Below are 12,112 nucleotides of genomic sequence, written 5' to 3'. Positions count from 1 at the left end.
GAGATAAGAGAAATTCTAAAGTAACATAATTCTTATTGATATTTAAACTCAAGGTGGCGCCTCTCTTGAAAAAAAGTTGTGGAAAAGATAGAATTTTGTCAATTCTCATTAAAATGCACGTCTCTGGGTTGAAGATAAACATCCAGTTTTGCCAAACCATCGACAGAATATTCAATTTCACTCCCTACTAGGCCAGTTTCGTTTGAATCAGGTTTGGAATCGTCATCCTCGCTATTTAATGAGTGTAGCGGTGTTCTCACACAACGCCGCTGTCCTTTTAAACAATCTGTACTGTTTTGATATAAATTGTTGCTATTTTCGTCGAGAGACTTCGGCACTCTTTGTAGATCACTCAAGGAACGATGTCGACCGCACTTTTCTCGATCGTTAGGCTCCTTATCTAAGACACACTGAGATTTCCCGCTTTCTTTAGCAGTTTTGCTGAAGCCCCAAGGCATCAGTTGGATAGATTCATCGAATCCTCCGTCTTGCTCGTATCCATGCCTCTGCCTTCCTCTAGAGCAGAACTGTTTCTCCTTGCATAGATTTTCAAAAGACGATTTAGAGGTGGATTGACCACTACACTGTCCATTAAAAGCTTTGTTTGCACCTATAAAATTTGGCAAGTTATGATGGCCATTTACCAAAATGACTCCTCTGGACAGAAGCGCTGTATTTACTGTGTGTGGTCGACGGTTTAGTGAGACCCCTCGCTTTTTCGAATTCCTTGCTGGAAAATCTGGTTTCTTCAGTTCCTCGAGTGGATTAATGGGAGGAAACTGTTTTATTGGAAGAACAACGGTAAACTTCGATTTGGTATTCCGCACTCTCTCAGCTCGTATGGACTTCGAGGTTTGGAAACCTTCTCCAAGAACGCGCTTGTCGTTATCATGGTGTATAATCTGTCCACAAGAGCAGATTAAGGCGTGGGAAATGTTTTCCATATTCGGAGAGTTAGGTTTTTCACTAGTACTCCTGTTATAAGACTCACCGTGGGAGAGCTTCTCTTTCAGTTGAACCTCGATTCTACTCAACGCACGGGAAGAATTTTCTGACGACGGATCATGTACATCCCTCGGGGTTACTACTGCCTCTGAGAATGTTTTGTGTTCCTGTAAAAGCGAAGTATTCCTTCTTATTCTGCCAGGAGGGGCCGATTTTAATTCATCCACGTATTTTCGCACATAGAGCGGAATGAACTCGTCGTCCTCGCTCCTCTGAGCGTCACGTGACAAGAAAGGTGAAGCCCATGTGCTACAAACAAATCCCTTGTGGACTTTTTCGTTCTTCCGTTTACATTTTGTATTGCCGTCGTCTTTTGGTTTGTTTTGAATCTGTTTTGCTTTCTGCTGTCTCTGTAGTTCATGTGAAAAAGGCTTGGATCGTAATGTTCCAGTACTCTGGATTCTCTCGTTGTGTTTCTTAATCCAGTTATTTGCCTCTCGGAGACGCATCTGTTTTCGTAGATCCTCGTTTGTGAGTCTACGCTGTTTTCTTTGATTAGCTAGACACTGACATTCTCCGCAGGAGGCGTGGTTAACAATGATCGGCCGAATGTAGATGTTATTACTGTAACCTTTCCATCCCTAGGGAGAGAAGAAATAAAGGCTTTTTTTCCAAACATGCGCGTGACCTGGGACACAAAAGTTCAAAGTCAAGATTATACTAGTGTTCAGGAATTCGTCCATCATTTTCTCATGTAGCTTTCGTCAGGATATTTTTAACGGAAGCATTTAAAGACCAAGCTTAGCTTTTGGGAGCAGATGGAGATCATCTGCTTTCTGTTGCAAAATTTCTTTCTTTCCACGTTCTTCAAATCCACAGTTAGAAAATGCCTCTATAAGCAGTATGAACCGGCCGTAGCTCGATTCTGTTTTGGAATAAACACGCGAATTAAATAAATCTAAAATGAGTTCAGATTATATCCAATTGTTTTACAGAACTGAGGTTATGATCAATCCTCTAGAGTAACATTCATTTTATAACCCTTTCAAGAGCCAATGGTTAATTCCTTGTAACAATATCATCCGTATCTTTGGGCGTAGTGAATGGAACGTTTCAAACGAATTTTCGCTCATCAAGCGTCAAAACTGTCATTGAATGCGAATTTCATGCTCCGGTCGAAGATGACGTTTCCTTCTGAATTCAAATACTTTTAAACGTTATCTGCGTAATTTATTTATTTATTCATTTTCACTATCCATTTTTTTCTTTGTTCTTTACTACCTTCAATACTTCTTGTTGTTTGTTTTTACTCCCTTCGCTTTTGGCATTATCAGCGTCCAGATACGACGGAATTGGTGTAACTGGTGGGTTAGCAGGCAGGCTAGGTTCCTCAGCTTCGGAATCATTATAATCATCTTCATTCTTGTGGGGGTCCCGTAAGCAAGGCTTGTCTATATTGCAAACTCGATTCAACTCCGAATTGTCTTGTCTATCGTTAATGTCTGGTTCCCGTGGCTTGAAAGTTACTGACACTTTGATTGGCTCTTGTTCTTCACGATCGTCAAAATAGCTTCCTTGATCTTCTTCTGTCATTTTCAATCAGCTAAAAATTTCAACAATGACGATCTCAAGTCAGTAGTGTCTTCCTCGTGTATCACTACCCATAAGCCTCTTTGGGTGTTGAATGATGTAGCCTAATGCATTGCTATTTTACAAAATGATGGATTTAGACAACGGGTTTGTCGGAATTCAAAGATAAGAGAAGGACTTCACTCCATTAGTTCGTGCAGAGCGATTCACAATCTTCATTGTTTATGTACTCACGCAAAATTAGAAAACTGTATCGCCAACAATTTGTAATTAGAATTTGTTAGGTGACGTCATAGACACGATTACGCACTTGTGTCATTTTGCTAGTATGAGGAATTGCGAGAAACTGCGAGATACCACTGGGTAAATATCTTTGTTTGATTGTAAGGGATAACTGTTTATTATATCACTAACATAATTTGCTGTAATTTAGATTTTGAACCATATTCAACTTCCCTCGTGAAAAGTACAGTGACTGATAGAAAACTTGTGAAATAAATGGAGTTGTTTAGAACCGTGGTTAGTTAATCCTCGCTAGCAAAACAAAAACTTACCATTTCAATGAAAGATGAATCGATTTCATGTACTCTCGAAGATGAGCATAATAAAACGTAAAATTTGGTCAGATGGTCTAACACATGAAAAACTAGCATCAGTTCATTAATAAATTGGCAGCGCAGAACAACAACAATAACCATTCATTATTATCAAATAGATGGAATACGAAACAACATTTTACAGCCAACCGAATGTAACTAAATAACATTTCACTCACACTGGGTATCAATTTTCTCCATAATGTCAACCATAAAAGATATCTTTATCTCATTTCTAAGTATGGAGAGATTCTATTGAGAGTACTAATTAAAATAATGGTATTATAAGAATGGTAAAAAATATGATGGAATACCTGAATTGAACCCGAAAACTGAACAGCTTGTGACAACGTGTTCTCTCTCTCTGTCTAAAGAAACGACATGCAATACTGAAGAAAGACAACACTATACATGAGTCAGCCTTTAAAATTAATATTATACGGGACCATACAGCTATCAGACAGCGATATGCGCAAAACTTTTATTATTCCTTTTTATTCCTCTCACCAGCGACATTGTGGTTCGCTTAAAAAGAAGAATCATAAAGATACAAAATGTGAGATCGTCGGGATACCTCTATTCCCGAAAAAAAAAAAATTAACGGGGATGTTGCATCGATTCTATCTCTTATGCATTGATGTTGTCTGGAGCTTAGTGGTTTTTTACTAACGGTCATTATAACATAACCAAAGCAAAGCGCGCGCTCTGATTGGTCAATTTAGCGTCCCCCATTTGCCCATGGGTGTACGCTGCTGACGTGACCAAATGCAAAGACTATTTTTCCGCGCGCGCTTGTTTTTTTCTGGTCACGTAAGATTTGTTAAATAAAAGGGAACTCTTTAGCTACAATGTATCAATGTTATTTTATAAAACAAATGGTAAACACCACAGCGTACACTATTGAGTCATGGATACACGCGGGAGGTTGCTAAGCACGAAAGAAGCGTAAGAGTTGCGCGAGGCGATAGCCAAGAGCGACTCTAGCTTCTTGAGTGCTTAGCAAACCTCCCAAGTGCATCCATAACTCAATAGTGTACGCTGTGGTGTTTACCATTTGTTAATTGTCTAACCTCCACCTAAAATGTTATAACTTCCTACCACAGAAGATACCCTGTTTGTACTGCACGAAAATACTATAGTTACATGAGTAAAGTGTTTGACGAAAAACGTTGTACTGCGGAATGATGAATTTTTCTCACTAAAATAAATGCTTTTCACTCTTAGCAATGCTGATTCAGAAACAATCAACTTGAAGCACGTTGTTAAACTGAATGCCATTGTTTAAGTAAACAAATCATTAATGTCTGTGGATCGAAGCTGTTTACTGGGAGAACTCTTTCTCAATTAAGCCACGCCAGAGTTAGTAGAGGTCGTGCTTATTTTTATAACTAAATGAATATCCTTACCTGACAAAATTTTTATTTTCGTCAAGTCAAACCTGACAAACCCTTACTGAAAAAGTTGCATATTCTTTTGCATTACAACTTACCTGACAACGTTGCTTGGATGCAAAACTCAAATATTCCCTTTCCAGCTTCACTTTATAAAGGAATTTTCAATTTTAAATACTACCCATTGAGACACACACTGAATATTTCTTGAAGCATCTGCTGTGAAGAGTAAATGTTAGAACAGGCACAAAAAAAGTTCAGTTATGTGAAATTTCACGACACCAGTGTAGTCTTTATGTACAATTAAGCGTTCTGTTCCCAATTGAATGTCACGTTCTTTCATATGGTAATAACGTTATCAATGGCTGCTCCATCTTGTTAAGAAGTTAATTAATCATTTCACATTTCTATTGGCTAGGTTCGTTTCAAGCAAACACAATGAATAAAGAGTGTTTAGTACTTCTCTAAGCCACTTGTTTGCAAAAGAGAAATATGTAAATAACTTTAGTACTTTATAATTAAGTGCCGTAATGAACATATAGCCTTGGATGTAACAAAGCAGAAAACGCATGATGCACGATCCTCGCAGTAGACAGCGCTATTTATGCAATAGCGAAAATCAGACCTGAAAAAAATCAGGCCTGTACGGGACTCGAACCACTGACCTCTGCGATACTAGTGCAGCGCTCTACCAATTGAGCTAACAAGCCAACTGGGAGCAGGTCGTTAAGTTGATTCGTAACGAACCCGTGAAAGTGATAAATGAGATAGAATAAATATATGAAGTTCATAGATTTTGAACTGCGGTATTTGATACGTATGATGCACGATCCTCGCTGTAGATAGCGCTATTTATGCAATAGCGAAAATCAGACCTGAAAAAAATCAGGCCTGTACATATATTTATTCTATCTCATTTATCACTTTCACGGGTTCATTACGAATCAACTTAACGGCCTGCTTCCAGTTGGCTTGTTAGCTCAATTGGTAGAGCGCTGCACTAGTATCGCAGAGGTCAGTGGTTCGAGTCCCGTACAGGCCTGATGTTTTTCAGGTCTGATTTTCGCTATTGCATAAATAGCGCTATCTACTGCGAGGATCGTGCATCATACGTATCAAATACCGCAGTTCAAAATATATGAACTTCATATATTTATTCTATCTCAAAGCAGAAAACGATGGTAAATCAAGCTCCATAACAGAGATCAGGCTGAATTTAGCTCACCCTATTTTTAGTTTTTAGTTCAGTTTTTTGACAGCTGTGACCAAGATACTAAGTATCCCTGCCTAATCGTTTCGATCCTCGCAATATGAATCTCTCCAAGATAACTAATACTTCTGTTAGTCAATATCAAACTTGTTTATGTAATCGCTTTCACCAGAGTGTGGTGAAGGTCGCACAACACAGCGTGGCGCCAAATTAAGTGCGCCCAATATCCCACCCATCCCACCCCAAGGGAGGACATCCATCACACAGTAATCTCGTGTGTGAGAAATCAACGTCTCCTACCCCAACCCTGCAGGAGACGGAACCTCCATTTATTCGTCCCTATCCGAGAAGACTAGAATATCTAACCATTTCTTGATGTTATAGAAAGGTAACAAATTCTTCTCAATTATTTTAAGACCCTGAGTGTTGGTCCGGCCGGGGCTCGAACCCTCGACCTCCCGCACAACAGTCCAGCGCTCTATCCATTGAGCTAACCGGGAGGCGGTTAACCAGCAACTTGTGCGAATTTACGAAATTTTTCGTAAAGAATACTAAAATGAAAATAGACCGCTCTATTGCCACTCTTTCACACCCTTCTAGAAGTCTTTAATATAAGGATTAGTCATTTTTTCTTAGAGCTCTCAGACGTAAAATGAGCGTAGAAACCTTCGCTGATCAAGAAGCATGACGGGATCAATATAATGGTGTCTCTATTGGGGCTATAGGGGGGGGGGGTGGGGACCAATATCTACCGATAGGAATACAGTGAAACCCATACTTAACGTGCTCATATATGTTAAAATCATGATCCTCAAACCCCTAAGAGAGATAAGTTCCTAATTTCTTCAGCAATATGATCACCTTTGAATCAAACATTGAGGTCATGAGATTAAAGGAAGCCGGCAAGCGAACTCGAAAAGCTCTTGAAATGTAAAGAGAACAGTATGGAGAATACGTACACAGATGCTTGGGTAAAGGATAAAGTCCTTAACTTTCCCTTCCATATTTACTTGCTTTCAACGCTTATTTCGACAAAGACTAATAAAAGAAAATTTGAAAACTAAATTGCTGTCAGCAATTAATAGTGGCGACTCAACAAAATAAAGCAACGATTAAAAACCCTCTATTATCTATAAAAAATAATCAGAATGAAAAAAGTATCGTTTAAAAACTATTTTATTTTACACTAAGGTCATCACATGGGTTCCAGTCACAACTGAACATGCAAGTGTTACGAACTGATCAAGTATTACGAACTGATATCAAGTATTACGAACTGATATCAAGTATTACGAACTGATATCAAGGGAGAAAGCGGTACATCAACGACAATTACTGCAACAAACAACTTGAAAACGAAATCTTCCAGTGAGCACTCACTCTAACAACGTAAAACATATAGAACCAATTTGAATAAAAGAGACAAAACTTCGCGCTTGAAAAATCATAATAAAAAATATCATGATTAAAATAAAGGTATTTTTTTGTTAAGATGTCGAACTATTCAGTTTAAGTACCTCTGTTTGTTTTAATACCTGAATTTGACTGAATTATCATATTTTTTTGGTGCACTGACTCAACCGAAGAGGGTGCATGTGACACGGCGTTGTTATTGTCTTCACTTCATACCCAAACTTTCCGCGCCAGTTGCTCTTTTTTCATCATCTTTTTAGTTTAACTTATCTATCTTGCTGATATTACAAAATATCTCTACATTTAGCATTTACGATTCTTATGGTACCCAGGTTAAGACACGCCAAGTAATATCAAAAAAACAATTCTAAAAATAAAAAGACTAAGGTTTTGAAATTGAGAGAAATTGCCAACACCACGCATTATGGGAAGTTCAAATTTGAAAAGTTGATCTACTGACCACTGGTGTGAGAACTAATGACTAATAAAAGATATTTAAAACAAGAGAGAGACGGCTTTGTAAACGCGGAAGGAAAGCGGACAATGAATCGGCCGCTCAGATGGGAAAATAGTGCCATTGGTTAGAGAAGAAAGCAACAGCTGGAGTGTACGAAAATAAATACCAGGTGCATACGCTACAGACAGTTCATTTTTTTCCAAATTTGGCAACAGGGAAAATGAACTTCGGGATAAATACTTGTGACTTTCTGGGGTTCTGACCGGCGATGGATTTTATCCAGGTTGTCTAAACGTCAGGCAATGTCACCAACAGCAGTACTTTTCATGACTATCTTAACACGAACGCTTACATCACCCGATCAATGTACAGCTTGTGTCAGCAACTTAAGGTTTGATTCCATCCGCCAAAGGGTCTGGTAAAGCAATAGTCTCCTACGTCTGATACAAGTAAACAATGATCACGAATCACCGGTTCCATAAGTAGTCCCACTACCCCAGCGCAAAATGTTCCGGCCCCCATTCCTATGGTTGCAAATCCCATGGCAAATTCCTTAAATCTGGGGTCGGTCTCTGACACTACAACAAAAGCGTTTGTGAAAGCTGCACCCGCGCCTAAACCAGCGATGAAAATTAAAATAAAAACGATCCACACGTCGTGTAAGAATCTATACCATGCTGCTAGAGTAAAAAACACTAGTTGAGCCACTAGGACTAACGATAATATCCATATGCGTCTAATCGCGAACACATTGACAAGGCTTGGCTTCAGGGAGGCAATCACAGCAAGGTAAGACCTGGCAATAAATTCACCACTCAAAAATATAAAAATATAGTATCTATAATGAACTCTAGGCGGGAAAGGGGCGCTCGGAAATGCCATAGTAGTGATAACAGATTGAATGATGACGTATTCGCTGACGTAGGCAATGAACAGAGATACAACCAATGGGAGGATCTTTCCGGCTGTAGAAAGTTTTTCTTTCCACGTGACCATGTTCGCTTGTGACTCCGATTTGTTAAGTTCCCCGGATGTGACAGCAGCCACAGAGTGTTTTTTCTCCATGATTGCATAAAAGAATAGATAGAGAAGAGGTGACCCAGCCATTATCAGCATTGCACTGTTCGGCGAAACACAGCTCCATGTTGTTAAACCTGAGAAAAGAAGGGGAAATTATGCAAAAGTGCAAGTGAATAGGAGATACAAAGTCAAGCTGTTATACGAAAGACGTTCCACTCTCAGTAGATCACTTCAGTTCTATCTGTCTTGAACTCAGTAAATAGACTTTTACTATATCCTTTTCTTGCTTAAAAAAAAAAACAACCCCAGAAAGGTGGTTTGCTCAGCTTTTCCCCTAAGAGCCCGCAATAAACAGAACTGGTACAATGGAATATAAATGAGCGTTAATCCATAGTGTGACTCAGTGTGGTTTGAAAAAAAATTTACCTTTTGTTCACTTTAATTTATCTCAGCTTGACACTATTCCGTGTCAGAAATCTGTTTGAAATATTTACGTTATACTGAATTAGATAACAGGTAGCGTTTTACGCCATTTTAAAACAAAGCGGGTACCCAAAACAAACATCCTTGCTCCGCAAACATTTGCGATTACGATCAACTTTACTTCTGGTATAAAACTATCTAATTTCCTCATTTTTTTTTCAGTGCCAGTGTGAGTTCAAAGTCAATCTGCCGCAGTCGTGAAATTGTCTATAGCTAAGAGAAACAAAACATAATAGCCATCTATTCACGCGCATCAGTTTTCTGGAAAAGCGAGCAACCTTTTTTTTTCCATAGGTTATCCTTTTAAAATACCAATTACAATTTTATTATGGTAAAAGCTGTTAAATTTGCCTGCCAAGACTTAAATGTTGTTGATCAGGTCATATGTTGAATAATCGCACAAATTTAGGAATTCACAGAGAGATGTCATGCCTTCTAAAATTCCATAACCGAATGATTCTTTGACCAGGGCTGGCAGCAGTTACACAACATATTGCCAATATTAGTCAACACGAACTAAATTGACAACTAGAACTTAGGTAGTGTTTGAGAAAGGAGACAAAACCCTTGAATGCTATTCAACTTAGTTTAGTTTTAATTTGACGATCTTTAGGGAAAAAAAAAACATCATTTCAAGCTGATCTTAAGAATCGTCTCGAGAACGTCTCGTCAAGTAATTAAGACGTGTGTTTAGTGGGTGTTTGCAATTCTGTTAGTCCAAACCAGCCCTACATACTGACGTCCGTCTAAAAACTCTATCATTTGGATAACAGATGTGTCATCAGAGTATCGCTACTAGCTTACTGAGTCAGAACGAAGAGTGACGGCTTGTGGTAATTTTATGCCGATTAAAATTGAGGCTAAGTTACTCTATGTGTCAACTGAGGCCAGAAAACAACTTCTTGGACTCCATAAGAATAAACAACGAACAGGACTAAACTCCAAAAAAACACAGACAGGTTCACTGTACTTAATTCATTTAGTAGAGCATTCGATGGCAAGATGGAAACTGGCTGAGGTTTGGATCCTCACAAAGGACACGCTCTTCGTCACAGTTTTACATCTTTCTTTCTTTCAGGGAAAATAGACCTTGATGTCCTAAATTTTTGTCATCTTTAGAACTCTAAAATACTTTTTGTTTGTGATAATGCAACCATATTTCACAGGAAACTTTATTATATAAATATTCGTAATATGCCTGTTAACTTACCAGTATAATAAAGAGGTCCCAAAATAAAGCCAGAGCCTGTGCCCGCTGAATAAGCAGCAACCGAAACCTTCTCATAGTACGCGGTTAAGGTAAAAAATGATACTTCCCCAATTCCGGCTCCAAGGGAGGTTGTACAAATTCCAACTAGCTTCAGATAGACTTCTTTAGCATAAACAATGATAAACAGACCTGCTGTAAAAAATGCATAAATCGCCACTATTCGCACGACGTACGGCACCTTGTGTATAAAATAGGGTGCGATCATTGTCACAAGAAAATATGGACCAACATTTGTCACCAACACGGCGGCAGTTGGAATGAAAGTACCCGCCAGAATGTCTTGTGCGCCTGAAATGATGACAGAATATACTGTGTAAATCAACGCACCGAAAGCATAGAAAGCCAGAAGATTCCGTAATGGCTCCTTCTTTGGTTTTGCAGTTTTGATGACATCTTTGCTTTTGTCGTTTCTGTCGCTTGATTCGTCGTTGGTGTCCTTTCCCAGCTCTCGGTCCCCTTCTGTCTCTATACCAGTTTCCATTTTGACCCGCGATCTTACAGGATCTTATTCCTGTCGAATATTTTCCCTTTGTTCGAATGGTAATTCCGAATTTTTGAAAGAATATCAGTTTCTATCCCGAGTTATTTCCTCTGCGAACGCGATCAAAAGAAGACGGAAAAGTCCTTTCACTCACGTCATATGGCAGCGAAGTCGTCAATAAAATTTTGATTGTTCAAGGACACATTCCGTTCGCTTACGTTATACGACCTGGTGGCCGGAAAGAAATCAGGAAACAGGGCTAGTTCTTGACCAGCTTTGAATGTAAGGTAGATTACCAGATGATTCAGGTTTTTCCTGTCGTCTAAATACACTGTAAACTCACAAGGCTTGTCAAACAGGCACGAGCGAATTTAGTTCAGAGTTTTCTGTCCAAAAACAACTGGAAAATAAGATCCAGATCTGAAACCCTTTTAGCTTTCCAAGGTCCTTTGATAATCAGTGACGTTTTGATCGAGAAAAGCAAAACTAATGACTCTGAAGCAGGTGGTAAAAGTCCACCAGTTAGTTAGCGGTCCAAAGAAAATTACAGCGACCGATATGAATCATGGGGTGCTGTGGAATATCACTTACATTCGCAAAGATATGTCTGATTTCGGTAAAAAATGCATAGTGCTTTTAGTGAAATTTTACATTTCAGATATCTTATTCGAACAATGACTTAAGAACGTTTTGGGTTGAGGATTTTCATATTAAAAGAAAATGAAATATGGTATGCATAAATTTACACGAAGGTATTTGACCCTTTTTCGTATCTTTCAACGCAACAACAATGGAACCCTTTCTTTTCCTTTCTTGGTAATGATATTTACATGATGTCAAAACTTTCCTAAGTCAGATACCATAATTACATCTAAAACCGCAAAGCTTTCAAGTTCAAACGTGCTAGGAAGGCTTGTTACCTAGTAAAAATAAGAGATGCATTTTAACACATAATAACAATAAAATTACCATAAATAAAAATGAATAATGATATTATTATTATTATTATTGTTAATATTATGAATAAAAATTCCACACAGCTCTCATTTGTACTTAGTAACAAGCCATCTCGGCACGTTTCACCCTATGTTAAGAAGCTTGAAAACTTTGCGGATTTTTGATATATTATCTGGTTAAGAAAAGTTTAGACAACATATCAATCTCATTTTCGAGAATGAAAAATTGAAAGATATTGAAAACAGAGTCAGAGTCCTCCTACTTCACCACCCTCCCACCCCTCCCATCGTTACAACGCT

At 38.5% G+C, this 12,112-nt stretch overlaps 2 protein-coding genes across 2 annotated transcripts; both read right to left on the bottom strand.

The window, feature by feature from the left end:
* Positions 1–66: 66 nt before the first annotated feature.
* LOC148733491 (uncharacterized) lies at positions 67–4,799 on the bottom strand. The gene is made up of 4 exons (XM_088757611.1): positions 4,621–4,799; positions 3,446–3,499; positions 2,227–2,548; positions 67–1,586 (listed from the first exon to the last, which is right to left on the bottom strand). Exons 3-4 carry the CDS (start codon positions 2,536–2,538, stop codon positions 99–101), a joined length of 1,800 nt encoding a protein of 599 aa, XP_088613737.1. The 5' UTR covers positions 2,539–2,548; positions 3,446–3,499; positions 4,621–4,799; the 3' UTR covers positions 67–98.
* Positions 4,800–6,699: 1,900 nt separating this feature from the next.
* On the bottom strand, positions 6,700–12,097 carry LOC111322937 (uncharacterized). The gene is made up of 2 exons (XM_022926173.2): positions 10,316–12,097; positions 6,700–8,756 (listed from the first exon to the last, which is right to left on the bottom strand). The coding sequence occupies exons 1-2, from the start codon at positions 10,854–10,856 to the stop codon at positions 7,981–7,983; spliced, it is 1,317 nt and encodes a 438-aa protein (XP_022781908.1). The 5' UTR covers positions 10,857–12,097; the 3' UTR covers positions 6,700–7,980.
* Positions 12,098–12,112: the final 15 nt, after the last annotated feature.

Source organism: Stylophora pistillata, chromosome 4 (genome assembly GCF_964205215.1).
Source record: "Stylophora pistillata chromosome 4, jaStyPist1.2, whole genome shotgun sequence".
Taxonomy (NCBI): Eukaryota; Metazoa; Cnidaria; class Anthozoa; order Scleractinia; family Pocilloporidae; genus Stylophora; species Stylophora pistillata.
This window is presented reverse-complemented; position numbering and strand designations above follow the sequence as displayed.